General features: G+C 29.9%; 1 protein-coding gene across 3 annotated transcripts in view; it reads right to left on the reverse strand.

Annotated features, from left to right (window-relative positions):
- Window positions 1–18,588, reverse strand: part of LOC100213595 (DNA polymerase zeta catalytic subunit) — a 76,876-nt gene that overhangs the window by 37,012 nt on the left and 21,276 nt on the right. For all 3 annotated transcript variants that reach the window (XM_065792501.1, XM_065792502.1, XM_065792500.1), the window contains one exon: window positions 3,571–3,662. In XM_065792501.1, the coding sequence (XP_065648573.1) occupies window positions 3,571–3,662 (92 nt within the window). The remainder of the gene's footprint in view (window positions 1–3,570; window positions 3,663–18,588) is intronic.

The raw sequence follows: 18,588 nt of genomic DNA on the forward strand, positions 1-18,588 counted from the left end.
ACAAGAGCATTTACTCAAAAATGGTAAACCTCAATTATAGTGGTATAATGATTTTAAAGAGAGATGGAAATATGATGTAGCATTATGCAGAGCAGAAAACAATGTATCAAGCAGAGCGTCATCTTGCACTTTCAATATAAGTGAAAAATATTTTAACAATTACAAGAAACAATACAATGAAGCCAAAATTAACAACTGAAAAGCTTCACTGCAACGAGTGTGATTTTAGTAGTGACCAGAAACAAATTTCAATTTTATGCCAAAACGGTACAAAGCAAGCTCTCAAACTTACACGAAACAATGAAAAAATTAATTATACCCTAAACAACATGCATGACAATGCATCAGGCTTCTACTCACCTCCTTTCGTCATATATAAATCAAAAAGATACTTATATTTGTAATGTATATTTATATTTCCACACATGGTGTAAAAATAGTCCAATTGGCACAGTGAATATACAAGATCAGATTCAGTATGGACAGAAAAATTTTAATTTATTAAGTGGTTGGAACGGCTATTCATATCAGCAGTTTAGACAATTAGTGGAGAAATACTTTCTTGTATTAAATGGTCACAACACTCATGTGTCATTATAAACTATTGAAACTTGTAATGAAAATAACATCCAATTGGTGAGCCTATTCAGCTTATTCAAGCCATATTTTGCAGCCACTAGAAATTGGAATAAATTGTCACATTTAAACTTACCCAGAAAAATGTATTAAAATCATATTATGAATGATCAAAATGCAAATATGTTGATAAAGCAAAGTTTCCAAGTTTATTAAAAGTTTTATATGAAAGTGGCAAGAGCTTCACTAAAAAACACATTTTTTTCTCATTGATTATAACCAACTTTAGTAAAAAAATATTTAAATTTAATCAAAAATTGTTTAAATAAAATTAATTTTAAGAAATAAATATATAAAAACTCTTTTTTTTTTTTTTACATATTATTATAGAAAACAAAATCTTTTATCTATTGAAAAAAAATTTCATGATAAAATATGTTTCCCATCAAAAACAAATAAAATTTTCTGAATGTTCACCGAAATTAGACTAATTTAACCTGTATTTTTTAAAAATCTTTTATTAATATGTGTAAATGTGTGTTTAGATCTCTGATAAAAGTAACTTCTCTGATGTCACACGGAAATACCCTGCTGCCAGGGGCTTCAGTACATACATCAAATACCATATAGTCTGCTATTGCAAAGGAGTGCCACTACATGGACTGAGGGTTTGAGATAGGGCAGGAATTTTTTCTGTCATTATTCTTCTTTTTTTGTCGTATACTATAAAGATAAGCCACTACAAAATATACACTATAAAATACGCTGTATGCTATAAAGATAAGCAAAAAAGAAAGCAATTGCTGATCTACATACATAGTATAAATATATATATATATATATATTTATACTATGTGTGTATGTATATATATATATATATATATATATATATATATATATATATATATATATATATATATATATATATATATATATCAGTGCTGGGCAATGATTTTAATCACAATTAATCACATGGTTTTCTGCAATTAGATGCAATTAATCACAGAAATACGGAAAATTCATTAATAAAATCACAAATGCTATATTGTGTAAATTTATTCTTTCATAGTTCTGGTGTATGAACAAAAGTGCAACAAAATTTGGTTTGTCAAAACTTTAAATAATTTTATCCATTCTTCCAACTTTGCATTTACTTATTCATGCACCAAGTCAGTGGCTAAAACAAACAAAGTCATTCACATTTTCAGATAAAAAACTCTCTTCTTTTGTACAATATGACCAGCAAGAGAAAACAATCATTTGCAAGGCACAGATGTTGAAGGTGTTGCCAAGTATTTTTGTGCAACTGAGGCCAGCCTGCATGTTTGGACCACCACTGTATTGGACAGGCCTCTGTACAGATGGTGGGCTCTGCTCTGTATTAACGCACACCATTCTCAATTGAGTCTTCCTCATGTTCAGAATCATACTCCGATGAAGCAACCAATTGAGCAAACTTTCTCTTTGATGGCTTTGATGTTGTTGCTTCCACAGTTTCATCGTCGGTGAGAAAAAATTTGACATAAAATATGGACTCTAGTAGCTTTTCTAACCTCTGCGATTTTTTATATTTTTAGCTGATGTTGGACTCAAGTAGCTGATTGTTAAGATTTGAAGTACTCCAATGACGAGAAAATTTAGCTTTTCAGTGTTTACAAATAGCATTAGTTCTATCAACTCCTTGTTGAAGAGGTTTAAAATAAAAGTGTCCATATAAGATTTCAGTATCCTTTTCCATTTTGAAATCTTTCTCTTCACTTACAATACAACTCTTCATTAAACTTATTTATTCAGGGTTCCCACTATTAAAACTGAAGCTAAAAGTAAGGATTTTAAGGAGATTTAAGGAGATATTTTCCTAGTATTTAAGGAGATTTGGTCACGAACAACAATTATTTGAAAGAAAAAGGAGAATTAAGGAGAAAACAGTTACATTAGAAACAGAATCTTATTTTTTCAATAAATTTTAAATATAAACAGAAAAATTATTATAAATTAATATATTACTTTACATATATGTAAATATAAATATATATATATTCGAAATATAGGTTCGCAAACTATCAAAGAACTATATATTTTATTCTTTATTATTTTTGTATTATTATTTTAGTAATGCAGCAAGTATTCCTGTGCTCAAGATATTTGGCAAAGTAGCTAACCTTTAAATGTGACCTGAAACTCTAACTATTATTATAATTTTTTCCAACTATTATTTTAATTTTTTTAAATATTTTCCTTAGGTATAGTGAACGCAAAGATGTAATTATAGACTAGAAGTTTATTATTTTATTTTTTAATTATTTAATTTGTAAACAATAGTATTAATAATTTAGTTTAAAAAAATATATATATATATTTCTTTATATTGTAGTTGAAAGAGACTTTTATGGTAAAAAAAAGTCTCTTTCAACAACATTCAAGTGACAATTAAGCTACATTTTATTGTTGTCCAATAGTTAAAATAATTAAAATAATGTAGAAGTACTTTAAATTTTAGTTTAGAAGTACAGCACTCCCTTGTAGCAGCAGGCTATAAGATAGTCCATGTGGCAACACTTCTTTGTAGCAGCAGGCTATAAGATAATAGATGTAGCAACACTCTGCCCTTGTTTTAAAAATATGTTTTATAAAAACAAAAACGCTATTAATCAAAAAAACTATCTAGTCATTATTATTGCGGTTTTTTGAAAAATGATAAAATTTAAGGTACTTCTGCATTACTTTAATATATATGAAGACCACAGTGGAAAAAGGGCACATGTCACATTTTCCAATTATTTGAGTTATGTCCTACTATATAAACATAATCCTGAAGGTTAGCAAAATAGTAAAATCCAACCCAAAAAAGGCCTATATAATGCTACAGAAACACCTAAAGAAAAGGCATACAGGGGAAACATGACAAATAATATGTGGTAACCTATAGTGCCATCTAACAGATATTTACAACAATGAATTTATATTTATAGTATAATAAAAATACAAACTAACCTAATGAATCTTGTTCTAAAGTTGTAGCTAACAAACTATTCAAATAAGAACCTTGATCTGAAGTTGTTGATAAATTTAATAAATCCTCACTTCTAGAAGCAAAGAAAAAACAAATCATTCAAAAAAAGTTTACAGATTCAGAAACTTTGAAGAATTGATTTCCTTATATTTGTAAAAAAATATAAAATTGAAAATGATAAAAATGAACACTGTAACTCATTTTGGGCATATTAAGCAAGGTTATGATCCAGAAAGTCACCTATGTAGGTTAAAAATACATATATTTCAGTTACCAAAAACAATAAAATTGAAATTTAACAATTAGCTCTGAGAAAAAAAATTATAAATATAATAAAGGATATAATAATAAATAATAATGGACATAAAACAATAAATAATAAGGACATACCTTACTCACAAAAAAACATTTTGTGAGTAACAAAAAGCTGTTTTGTGAGTAAGGTATGTCATTAAAGTAACAAATCTTTAGATTCAAATAGATAAATAAATTCTAGCAAAGAATAATCTAAATTTTCCATGAATGTTTGCTGTCCTCACTAGTGTTATGCTAAAGCTGTCATTTTTTCAATGTTATGCAAAAGTCCTCCTTAGTGTTACGCCAAAGTAAAAGGTAACAGCAGCCTAAAATCTTTTAAGCATGTCAATTAAACCAAAAAATCAGAAGGCTGAATCTTGTTCTTCCTTTCTCTGGAGAAGATCCACATTGTTTGTCAATTTATGACATTGATTGCCAGCAAATTGACCTGATATGTTTCTGATTGCTGTTAGCCATTACTGTGCTTTTAACCAGACATCTTTGATTACTCTGAGCAGATGATTAACAATGCCAAGAAGGAGGTGAAGCTCCATTGGCTAAATGAGTTCAATAAAAAAGTGCATTGGATGGTCTAGAAACAATAGCTTCATGGAGTACGTTCTCAAAATTTTTGATCTGTTTAACATTGCTTCCAAAGCTTTGAGAACTTGAAAAGATTCAAAAAGGAAGCTAATTTTTTAAGGGGACCCCATAGCTTAAGAGATTTCTGGAGTTAATATTGCACCATGTGCAAGGGTGCATGCTAGCATGAGACTGAAGTTCACATAGAACATTGATCGATTTTTTGCCACATAAACTAAGTCACTAAGCTCAAAGTTTCAGATGGATGACCAAATTTTCTTGATGCTGTTGTAGTTCTCTAGAATGTTCTCTGATACAGCAAATAGGCATTGTTTTTTGACACTTTTTTTTGTAATTTTTTTTGTAAGCAACCACTCACTTAGTGGTTATTAAGCATCATAAACAGTGGTCATATTAATGTCAAACCACAAAAAGGTAAACTTTTCTGCTGAAGCAGGACCTCTTCAGTCAGATTTGTCAGGCTAATTCGATGCAATTATGAAATTTTGATGATTTCTCCTGGTATTATATCCTTTTTTGAAATTAAATCTAATGCTATTTGCTCAACTGCAGCAACATCATATGTGACAAGTAGCCTAGAATTTTTATTTAAAGACGATTGTTTGCAATCATGTGACAACCCCTTGTCCTAAAGAGTTAGACAGCAGCATATCTTTTTTTGTTCCTGCTTGTGAACTTTTAGTGGTCTCCAATGAGCTCTTTTCAGTTAGCTTCAAGCACCCTATTTGACAAATCACGCAACTGCAGTTTTGATCCCATGTCTCAGGTCAAGTTTTGATGGTAGAGAAATTAAAAAGAAGAGGTAATACAACACTTCTTTCCTTGTGTTTTCTGCAAATAGTTAATAGACATGCCTCAATAATGCTTTAAGGAAATCTTGGACAAAAAAAGAATATTTGGAAATATTTTTGTTATCATTATGAGACCTACAGTGGTGGCCAAAAGGCCTGGAACATCATATTTTATGTTATGAAATCAATATATTTGTGTGAAAAACAATTTATTAGTATATTTTTTTATTTTTTTCAATAAAATAAGTGTTTATAACAATTTTAAAGATGATAAGTACATACACATACATGATAAAAGTTCAGTATTTAATGGAAGCATAGTTATTGTCAATTACCATTTGGATACATTTTGGCATGCTGTTAACAAGTTTTGTACAACAGTCTGGTGTGATTTCATGGATCCACACTGATTTGATTGCTTCAACTAAATCATTATAGGATCTAGGCTTTTTGGCAGCAACTTTTACTTTCATAACATGCCAACAATATTCAATAACATTAAGATCTGGTGATGACCAAGGCCAATTTTCAAGGGTTTGAATTCCTTCATCAGCAAACGACTTCTTTACAGTTTTGGCTGTGTGGCATGGTGCACCATCCTGTTGGAAATAAGTGCAGTTTAAGATCTGCATGAAAGGTGGCAATTTCTCCTTCATAACATCCAAATAGACTTTGCTGTTTATTGTGGTATTCTTGGGCATTATCCATAATGGCCCACATCCTTTGGCAGAAATAGCACCCCAAACCATACAAGACACAGGAGCCTTGACACTGCTAACTGTATATTTTGGCATATATCTACAGTTTTTTGGTCTTCTTACAAAGTTGTTTGTAACATTAAATTGTTTAATACATGTTTTATCAGAAAAAAGAACTTTAGACCAATTTTCTCCAGTCCAATTTTTGTAGCGCTGACAAAATGTTTTTCGATCTTTTAGGTTTTTTAATGATAAAAAAGGTTTTTTTGCTGGCTTGCATGCCTTCATTTTGAAATCAAACAAAAGCCTTCTTCTAACTGTTCGGTCACTTACTTTTTTCTCAATAAAAATTTCTTTTGAAATCTCGTGTGCAGATAGCCGTGGATTTGCATGGCTGATCCGGCCAATAAGTTTGTCAGTTCTTGAGGTGGTTGCTCTGGGCCTGCCTGATCTCATCTTTGAAGTAAAATTTAATTGGGGCTCTTCTTTATGCCTTTTTAAAGTTCTACTTACAGTTGATAATGAACAACCAAGCTTTTCAGATATTTCTCTTTGAACTAAACCTTGTTCATATAATGCAGCAATAATTCCTCTTTTTTTAGGTGAAAGTTCTGGCATAATATAGCTGATAAATTGCTTATGAATAATAAAAAACGATAATAAATTGTGCAATACACAAGTATGTAACTATAAACATATTGCTATGTAAAAACAAAAGCATCAAACTTTCAACATTTATACTTTAGATCAAAAATAAATTTTTTTGGTCGTTAAATGTTTTGTTCCAAGACTTTTGGTCACCACTGTAGCTTGATTTGGCAATTTAAAATCTTCTTTGTTCACCTATTTTTAATAATGCTGTAACTCAAATAACCTGATTGGTGCAAAATTACTATGAGCAAGCTAGCAACTTGGAATTTCTAGATATTTCTGGATTTTCTGTGTGAAAAAGCTTTATGTAGAATGTAGAGATGTGTAAAACTGATCAAAAAAATAAATTCAAAGGAGTAATGTAAAAAAAAAAATCATATTAAAATTGTGATAATTTTAGTATACAGTCACAATCAAAAGTTTGGAACATTTCATAAAAAAACACAACTTTCATTAAATTGTTCATTTTTTTCATCAAAATATTAGTAACAATGACAATTGACAACAATAATATCTTTGAAACATTAGTAAATGTTTTATGAATTTAATACTTGAGATTTTTACTTAGTATGATGTCCTTTAGCATTTAAACAATTAGCTAAGCAGGTAGGAATAGAGTGAATGAGCTTTCTTAAATATTCAGGAGTCATAAGTTGCATCCATACCTGCCTAATTTTTTCTGGTAGATCATCCAAAAATGGTGGATTAGTTTCTGAACTTTATTTTTAAGATGATTCTAGCAGTTTTCAATGGGATTGAGGTGGGGTGAGTTATCAGGCCAGGGGCCAATGATCTCAACCCCATTTTAATGTAACCAACTGCTTACAAGCTTTGCCCTGTGACAGGGTGCTCTGTCATGCTGAAACTTGTGGGTATTTGTGATGTTTTAAGTATTTTAAGAAAAATATGGCTATTTATTGCGGTGTTAGGAGACTCAAACCATAAACCACCACTTTGATTTGCACCCATATCATGATTTTAGGGCAATGTTTTACAGTACAAAGAAAATAATATGGGTTGTATCGTTGGCAAGGCGGGTATTTAATGCTTGTAGAACAACAGACAAATAGTTCAATTAGTGATTCTTTGCTGAATATTTTATCCTTCCTTCCCATTAACTTCCGCTGACGGATACTTGTCTTTTTGACAAAAGGCAATACAGTCTCTAATATATTTTTTTGTGAAAGACAAGACTTTTTTGCCGGAACATGGATATTTAAGTTAAATTTTCTGAACAAGTGTCTTCTAATTGTCACAACGCTAGGTACAATACCAGTTGGAATTATCTCAAATAAAATTTCACAAGCACTGGCAAACGGATGTGCTTTTGCTGCAAATTATTAAATTCATAAAATGTTCCAAACTTTTCGCGACTGTATATTAGTTAAATAAAATTCTTGTTCTCTTGGATCAACAAACTACTTACGTAACAGATAACACTTTTTTTCAAAAAAAAAAATGTTTAAATAGTATAATACTGATTTTAAACAGTAGTTTAGTCAGTAGTAGTTTAGTTATAAATTGTTTTAGTTCCTGAGTTCATATAATAAAAAGAGGTGTAACTTTCATAAAAAATATTATAAAATTTTTATTCATTATAAAATTTTAACTGAAAATACTGAAAAAATGTAAAATTTTTAAATATTGTCATCTTAGCATAAAATTTTAAAATGTTGTTATTTAAGTACAAAAATAAAAAAACCTTTTTTTTCTCGAAAATAATAGTTAAATAACAAATTCATTGTTGCATTTATAAATTACATTATATATACATGCGTACATTACAATACATACAATGTATTTTTACCCTTTGCTATGTACATATTATCACACTGTAAAGGTGACTTATAGTCACTGACAATAGCCCAATATAAACAACACATTTTTATTTATTTAAAACTTTTACATAACTTAAATATTAGATAAGGTTAACATTAAAGCAAGTTTTATTAAGTTAGTCAAAAAAAAAGGGATTATCAACAAACTATTACTGATATTAAACAAATAAAAAATCTTGAATAAAAAAAGAAATTACAAAGTTACAAATAAAGTTTAAAATATCTTCTATTCAAAAAATGCTCTGTAATTATTTTGTTATACTAAAGAAAATTTAAAGTTGTTTTATTAATAAATTCACTTCCAACAACGACTGAAGATAATTACTATTAAAGCTGGGACATACTTGAAAGTATAAAATAGAGGATATAAATATATATATATAAATATATATATATATATATATATATATATATATATATATATATATATATATATATATATATATATATATATATATATATATATATATATATATATATATATATATATATATATATATATATATTAGGGTTATGACTTTTTGACTTTTTTTTAAAAAAAATTTCATGTGTCATAAATTGATGAACTTTTGTAAGAAAACAATGAAAACATGTTCAATTCCACTAGGTTATAAATAAAGGTCACCGCGCAATTAAAATTACGAATCATCATTTATTTAATCTCGTTACTGCTACTGCTAATACCTGTGGCTTTGCTAAAAATTATTTAAAACTTGTTTAGATTAGAAGTGTTTAGAACTTTAGAACATTTTGGAAAATTCCTGAATATTTTAGATGACTTTAGAACATTCTGGAACAATTTAGAACATTCTGGAACAATTAAGAATATTCTAGAACAATTAAGAATATTCTAGAACAATTTAGAACATTCTGGAACAATTAAGAATATTCTAGAACAATTTAGAACATTCTGGAACAACTTAGAATATTCTAGAACAATTTAGACTGTGTATATATAGCTGCTTATCTAATTTTATAGTTATTACAGAAGCGACACATGGCGCATACAAGCTTAGCTATAGTAAAATTCAGTAGAACAAGTATGTCTGGACCAATAATCTGGTAAAATTTGAAGACTCATAAATGAAAAATGGTCCCTTTGGAAGAATATTCACTGGAAGAAAAGTGCAGAATGCCTCTCTAAAAGCAAGTTATCGGACACTAACATTTCCTTGGACCAAAAATCAAAGGAAGAAAGGAGCGAACAGCGGAAATTTCCAAAGAAGTCACCAAATTGCGGAAGAATAAACTGAATTTTCCTCTTGTATCTGATCAAGTTATACGAGCAAAGCTTGATAAAATACTGAAATGTTATGATGAATGTGTCAAGTGGGGGAGCTACTAACCCCTTGATGAAATTTTTGATATTACTAAAGTGGATGGAACATGGTTATCTTCCAAGGACAACCGATTGTACCATCTCTAAGCGGAAAGCAAAGGAACAGTGGGATACTCTACAGGTCAAGCATTGACACATTGAAGGCATTGACATCCCAACTCCATGTGAATCAGCTATTTACAAGTCAACAATCAAAGAGGCAATCAAGCTGAAAAAAGAATCAAGCTGAAAAAAGAAATGATTGAAAAGTTGCATATGGAAAGTTGGTCCTTACACTTTGATGGTGAGCACATCATCGGAATCGATTATCAAGTGGTCGTCCTAAAAAATGAAAGAAGAGAAATCAAATTGGATGACCTGAGCTTGGTGGATGGCAGGAAAAAACTATTGCTCAAGGAATATCTAAAGTCCTCAATGAATTTCACTTATGGAATTCAATACAGATGATTGTTGCAGATACCACCAGCGTTAACACTGGAAAAAAGAATGGTGTTGTTGTAATATTGCAACGAATGTTCACGGAGAAACCCATCAACAAACCTTAGTTTATCAGTTGTCAACACCATGTATTAGTTAGAATCCTCTGTTTGGTGATGGATGAAGAACTTGGAAGTAAAACACAATCGCTGAACATTGAATGTCCATTTGTATCTCAACTGTTGAAGGACTACGAACAACTGAAAACACAGTTTGATAACAGAATAGAAGTAATTCTCAAAACAACAGCCTGGAGAGATGATATGAAATTTTTATTTCATCTCACTCGAGTGTTCCGATTTTTTGATGAAAAGGGGCATTTTCCATTGATCAGGTTTCAGAAATTACCCAACATCAGTAATGACTTTAATAACTGGCTGAAGTACTGAATCCCACATAAAAAGGCTTTAAGCTCTTTGAATAACCACTGGAAGCAAGAGCCATCCATACTACAAATCCCCAGAAGTAATCAATGCGCAGAGTGCTCAATCAAAGTAGTGAAGGAAAGGTATTTTTCATGCAAAAATAAAGACAAATTGCACCTTCTATTCCTTCTATGCAACAAGTAAGAGCAAGGTCAACGGTCTGAGTCATTGTCGGATTGAAAATTTATTGTATTACATGACTATGGCATTCTAAATATATTTGAATACATAGCACAGTGGGACAGAATTCACTTTTACTGGACAAAATCTATAACTAATTTAATATTAGGGCTATATTGACAAAAATTAAGATAAGTAATAATGTGATGTCTGCGCTTCTTATGAAGATGTTATTTTTTGAATTTGTTGCTATAGATATCAAATTTTGGATAGCAAAAATCTTGTTTTGGGATTTGCAGATATTTATACAAGTGCTATAATCACTAAATTTTACATTAGTATCAATATGAGGTCGCGCTTTTAAAAAAAGTAATATATTTTTTATTTAGTTGCTATAGATACCTAAAATTGCTTAGCAACAACTAATTTTTATTAGCTGCATATGTTTTATTTGTGCTATGTACACTATTTTGAATGTGTTTTATTATGAGATCCTCGCTTTGATCCTCGCTCGTGGAAAGCAAAACTTATTTAAGTTTAATATGATTAACTAGTTTTATTACACATGCTGTTACACGTTGCTAGATAAACTTGTTTTCCTGTAAAAAAAATTATATTCTAGCCTAATTAATTAGTTTTTCTAATTAACAGATTTTACGAGCGTCTAGAAAATTTTATAAATTTGTATGGGTATATTGTTCCCATGCATTCACAGTCATCAAAAATCTTTGATAATGCATGCTACAAGTAGTACAAACTTAGCAAACAATAACTTATAAGAATTAGAAGCTGGGAAAGTTGCAACTTTTCTTTTTTTTGTTTTTAATGATGATTCTTTAAATGATGATGTAGGTTTGCCGAGTTGTTTATTTTTGCTATCCTTCATTAATGTGGTATTAAAATCATTTTCAAGCCAAGCTGAGTTCTTCCCTAATAAACTTTGCACCAGTTAGTTTACTTTGAATCCATCTCTTACCATAATCAAAATAAATAAACGAAATTTACTCTCGAACTTCTTGCCTTGAAACTCCAAATCTTGTTCTTTAACAAAGTTGAATACAAATATACTGTCTTAATTTTTATGTATTGACAGACTGTTGAGTCAAATAAATTAGTGAATCTTGCTTCTTGTGACACTCATTTAGCCTTAATAAAAACAGAATTTTAACATCTAAAATGAGTAACCACAACGAAACCTACCAAAATAGATTATTAAATCCATTTAATTTGACAAGTGCTAAATTAATAAGAACAAAATTTAAACTAAGATATATATATATATATATATATATATATATATATATATATATATATATATATATATATATATATATATATATATATATATATATAATTGCTCAGTAATATGTTTAGTATGAGGGCCGTATTGTATGTTTTCCATGTTTTTTAAAATTTTGTGCAAATAAAAATTTTTTGAGCGCAATCACAGATTTTTTGTTAGTTAAAAGAGTTCAAACGTAGAAGAAAACCAAAGTGGCACCTAGTGGCAGCCAGATTTATGAAATTATTAAAGCAAACATATATAGGCTTTAAAATATCTGAGTATAAAAGCAAGATGTAGCAATAAAAAAATATTTTGTCAATTAAAATCAAATCAAAAGTTAGACAATAAAATATAACATATTAAGCATATTTAAAATTGCTATATATATGTTAATTACTTACCAATTTTAGTCTAACAACTTTTAAAATTCAGATAATTTATAGAGTTACAATATAATATTTTGAAAAGCTCAATATTTTATGTAAATGATATTTTAAAAAAAATATAGATAAAAGTTCATCAAACTACAGTACAGGAGCATTGGGTTGAAAAAAAGTCATAACCCTAATATATAAATACATATATTTATATATATATTATATATTATATACATATATTTATATATATAAAAAGTGTTTAAAATTGGACTCTCAAACCTTTATTGGGTTCCTTTTAACTAAAAAATAAACTGTGCAAAAAATTATTATGATATTTTGATATCTAGGGGTTGCTCAATGAACTTGATATTATCAGATTTTAGGGTCAACAGAAATTAAAAACAAATGTATTTTAATTTTGTTTTTGGATGTAAAATTTTAATTATTTTCATTCAAATTTAATGTTTATTTTAATCAGATTTTGATACAAATTGTTCACTTGTTTTCACTTGTTGATTGTTCACTTGTTTTCATTAATTCCTCCACAATTGTGGACTTTTGCATGTCTGAAATTGACGTCAATGTTCTTCCACAGTTTGTAAAATATATTGCAATTGAGTTTCATCTTTTATCAAGATTTTTATGCAATCTGAAACAAGTTTCACTCCTCTTTTTTGGCTGTGTCATTCACAACTTTCATAGATTTAACAATTTTGTATGCTTCCTGGTATTCAGTTCTGTACTCTGTGTCTAGGCAATGATCCTTCATAAATGTCAGATTTATTCCAAGCACTTCAAATACATATTTTGATCTATTTGTTACAAAGTCATCTAAGTTCATTTTTACAATTGTATCCATTAATTCTTTACCTTCAAGCCTCTTTACCTTTTTTTTTTTTTTTTGCTGGCTTTACAAGTGCAATCAACATTTTTTCTTCAGTTTGTTTATCAACATATAAAATGATCAAAATGCTAAAAAAAGAGAGACTCACAAGTTCTTCAAATAAATACCATAAATGTCCTGCAATGGCTTTTATGGCAGATTCAGCAACTTCTTTGTCAAATATTTTGAAATTATCCAACTTCTTAATCAGTGTTAGGTCATTGTGAGGAGCAAATGAAGAGGTTGGAGCCCAAAACCAGTGTTCCATGTAAATCAAAATTGAAAAAATTAAAAATCATAGAGGATTCTTCTTTTCATTCTTTGTTAAATGAAATTGATGTCGAAACAAGTATATTTTAATAGAGTAGAGTGCTTTTACCATCCATCGTGCTTGGTGTATAGCACCAGGAGTACGAAAGATTATTCCGCAGCATATTTACAGCAAATTCTATTGCTGATGGTACAAGCAAACCATACACTTTGAGATATGCATCAGTTAAGAGCCAAGATTCAGAATTTACTCCACTGATCACGAAATCGTAGAAACAACTTGACCTCTGGACCAGAAGATGCTCCATAGCAAGTTTTGTAAACATGGGATAAAATTACTTCATGAACATGGTGTTGACAGGCTGTGTATAGTTTTGTCATATGAAATGTTCCAATCTTTTAAAGCTTGTTCTGTTGCATAACTCATTTGTTCACCGGTGCTGGAGTTTTGGGACTGACAGCAGTTTTTCTACATCATACCCTGCCACTAATATAGGCAGCCAATCCACTTCATCTCTGCTGTTTAAATCAGGTAACAATTTTCCGTCTCAATAAACAGTTAATGGAACTTGTGGCTTGAAATCTAAATTGATTCTTTTTGCAACTTCTTTACGAATTTTAGTATGTGTACATCAATGAGATTCATATGATGTTGAAACATGTTCAGTATTGGCACCTAACCCTTGACAAATTGTAGACAAAACCAAGGAACCAGAATGATTCGGAATTTTCAAACAACCAAGAGCTGAACAAAATGCTGGAGTTATCACTTTCTTTTTATTTGTTTCTTCCCTCTATTTCAGTTTTTTTCCTATTGATGGAACAAAGTCATCTACTTCATTATCAGTACCCTGAGAGGAGTCTGATTCTGTCAAAACTGGGTCTGTGACTGTTAAACACATTTTTTTTTTCTATTTAGCTCTTTTGTATCTCTATCTTCGTTTGCTTTTTCTGTCGAAAAATATGCTGTTCTTGTTTGAACAATTCACAATCAACTAAACTCATGTAGCCTTTTCTTCTTTCTCTTTGTAGTATAAGAAACGTCTTGTCTTCTTCTATTGTGATTAATTTTAAAGCATCTTTATGAGCAATATCAAATAGTTCTTCGATTTCTTGAGAAAAAGTTTCTTCATTTTTTTGCTGAGTTTCTGTTTTGCAGCCTTTATTCTTTTTCAGCTTTCCGTATTTCTCAACAAGTTTTTCAATATGTGCTATAACACGATAACGTTGCTTTGTCGGAACTCTAGCTCTTTGCCAAAAGTCTAGAACCAGATCTGTCACAAGGCCTGCACTTTCTCTTACATTGTTGTTATTTATAAAGAAAAAATAAGTTTGCAAAACTTGCCTTTTAGAGGCAACTTTTGTCCTGTGATCACAGCTGTAGCTTGACCAACACACCATACTTTATTTTGACTTCTCCATTATAAAAAGACTTCGAAAATATCTATTGAATTATGTGTTTTTAAAATGTATTTTTATTCAAGACAATGAACTCGTTTGGAATTACAGGATGATGCACTAATTTAGCAGTAGTACAATACTAATGCAATAACTTAAGTGGATGATGAAGTATTACAGTGGGTTTTGTGAATTCCAGCCAACTTATTTTATTTTTAACTTATTAATTTTCTAAAAAAAATAACAAATGTATTATGCATAATTGACTTATAAGATTAGGAAATAATAAAATATTGATAATATTCTCAACATAATTAGTAGAATAGATGTGATGAGAAATATGAAAAATTGTGTGTTTGAACAATCTTGCATAATTAAAAAACTTGCTGAGCAACCCATAAACATTAACATATTGCATCAAAAATTTCTCAATATCATTTTTTTATTAAAGGGAACCAAATAAAAGGTTGAGAGTATAATAAAGAAAAAAAAAATTTTTTTTCAATGCATTTATTTGTCACCCTAATATTATTATTATTTTTTTTTCAAACTGTCTTGTTGGGTCTCAAATGAAGCGAAATTATATAAAAATTTTAAAAATAAACATAACTTCATAAAAAAAAATATTATTTTAGATTTTACTGCCTAGAAAATGATATTTTTCAACTAAAAATAGAAAGTATGCATTTTTACATCTTAAAGGTGGCTTATTCTTCATTTTGATACCAAACTGTTGGAACAAATAACCACTGGGCTTAACATTATTCAAATAATTGAGCGACTTGCATTCTCAGTGAGCTCCCGGGATGATGATACCATGGACGACCATCTTTTAGGTGTTGTTCAATGTCCATCTTTAAAGGGAGTTGACCAAGCATATTATTGCTTGCAGTTATATGCTGTGACAAAACTGCAAGCAATACAGGCGGAGTCAATGGAGCAGTCCAAATTCTTACAGACATTTTGAAATTACAAATGTTGTGGATAATGTGTAGGAGACACATGAAGTACATGTATCTCACTATATGGCTGCTCTTACTGGTGAGAAAACTAAAGGTCCAAGAAGAGCTCTTTATGTGGAGCTAAAGAACAAGTGGCCTGAAATCTGCGAGAAAGGTTAATGAAGTGAAAAATTTATGTAAATTGGACTGGTCTGAAGATTGGCTCTGTTCTTCGCACTGTTGCAGAGGAAGCACATTTCTGACTAATGCAACTACTAATATTGTGTTTTCAAGGAATGAATATGGTATAGTTTGTAAGCTTGCCTCCTTCTTCCTTGGAGCAGAAGCACAAGATTTTAAGTTCCATCAACCTGGCGCCGGCCATGACTCTTATATGACCAAAGATATCAGAAATATCTTGACAGAAAAAGAAATGCTGCAATTGAAGGGTGCAAGTTTGTTCATTGCAATTTGCTATGTTCCATGGTTTTTGAAAAGTTTTCTAGGATTTCTGGCTCCTTACAATGATTTGAAAGCTATCCAGACAGCCTATGCATTGAGAAAAGTCAGTAAGAAGATTGGAAATGCTTTGCTTCTCAGCATAGGACGCCATACGTGGTGGTACTTAACTCTGCAACTCAGTGTTTTGTCCTTTGGGGATAATGTTCCTTTCTGAAACTGAAGCTAAAAATGCTGTTAACTCTGATTGAGTTTGACGAGCCAAATGAATTTCAGCATTGTAAATCATCAAATGTGCAAATTGGAGAGACCACAGAGCTACCTGAGCTGATTTCTGAGCAAAGCTACCTTCACTTTAAACATTTTAAAATATCAAGAGCAAGTATAAAAGAATGGTTCAATAATAGTCTTAATACTATAGATATTTTTAACCATCCTCAGTTGCAAGATTTTATTGCATGGATCAAAAATATATCTGTTATAAAGGATGGTGCAGAAAGAAACATTAGGCTCATTAAAGATTTTATTTCAGCTACTAGAGATGAAGATCTCCTTTAAAATCTACTTTTTGTAGTTGAAAAGTCTAGAAAAAACTTGACTAAGAGTATGACTAAAAAGGAGCCTGGGAAATGTTCAAAAAGTTGTATTTTTTAAGAAATGTTTCACTGCAATCTTAAATTTGCTTAACCCGCAAAATCATAAATTTGCTAATAAATATTAGTTTTATGTATTTTTTTTGTATTTTAATATTTATAAATATAAACTATCAGGTTAAATAGTAGCAAAAACAATTGGAAATGATTTATAGGCATCAAACGGTTTTGTTTTAATTTTTATAAAATGTAAAAAAAATTATTTTTTTCTAATAATGTTAAGCCAGCTTAACATTAAAATTGTAAAACTCAGATTTTACATCTAACACTTACTGTCAAAATAAAACCGTCAATTTTTTTTTAGGACTTATTTAGGTCAGATAAAATGAGAATCAGTAGAGAATTTTTTTTTTTTTTGGGACACCCTAGTATGTATGTATGTATCTATGAAAGTATGTATATATGTATCTATGTACGATGTTTGTACATATGCATGTATGTATGTATGTATGTATGTATGTATGTATGTATGTATGTATGTATGTATGTATGTATGTATGTATGTATATATGTATGTATGTATGTATGTATGTATGTATGTATGTATGTATGTATGTATCTATGAAAGTATGTAGGTATGTATCTATGAACGTATTTTTGTACATATGCATGTATCTATGTATGTGTGTATGCATGCATGCATGCATGCATGTATGTATATATGTATGTATGTATGTATGTATGTATGTATGTATGTATGTATGTATGTATGTATGTATGTATGTATGTATGTATGTATGGATGGATGGATGGATGGATGGATGGATGGAATGTATGGATGGATGGATGGATGTATTTATGTATGTATTTATGTATGTATGTATGTATGTAGTTTTCATGAAGGATTAATAGTTAATGATAACCCTAGAAGACAAAAAGTAGTGGATCCAGTAAGAGTGTTGTCATTTATCAGTATAGAATCAACAACAATATTGCAATAATTATTAACAGTAAACAACTTTTAACGTTTTGTTTGCGCATCACCAGCCATCATAATTCTTGTCACAAAAATTGTTTGGGTTTCACCAGCCATTGCAATTCTTCAGCTGTCACAGAAGAGAAATCACATTTAAGATCAGCTCTAAGCTATTAAGTGATGACATTTTGTCGACACTAAAAATTAAATTAATGTCATCAGTTAAGTAGTTCTTGCCTCACCTTAACCACCTATTGCACAATAGAATTCTGTTATTACAATTAGCAAATAAGAGAGTTAATTGTTAAACTTAATAATTGTGAAGACTGCTGCATTAAGTTATTAGATTTAATGACTTAATGCAGATGAAATGTTAGAGTGCTTATTTAATATTTATCTAAGGAAGAAGCTTAGAGGTTGATTGTCACCACATCCTTGGTAGTACCTTGCTTAACTTGTTTTTCTCTGCAGCAGCTATGTTTGTCAAAGTACATGCTTCAGAGTTGAAAACGGGTTGTAACCGCAATAAAGTAGCCTCCTTGATTGTAGTGGTCGTCTTTGCCTTGGGGAGGTGAATA

Source organism: Hydra vulgaris, chromosome 03, assembly GCF_038396675.1.
Source record: "Hydra vulgaris chromosome 03, alternate assembly HydraT2T_AEP".
Taxonomy (NCBI): domain Eukaryota; kingdom Metazoa; phylum Cnidaria; class Hydrozoa; order Anthoathecata; family Hydridae; genus Hydra; species Hydra vulgaris.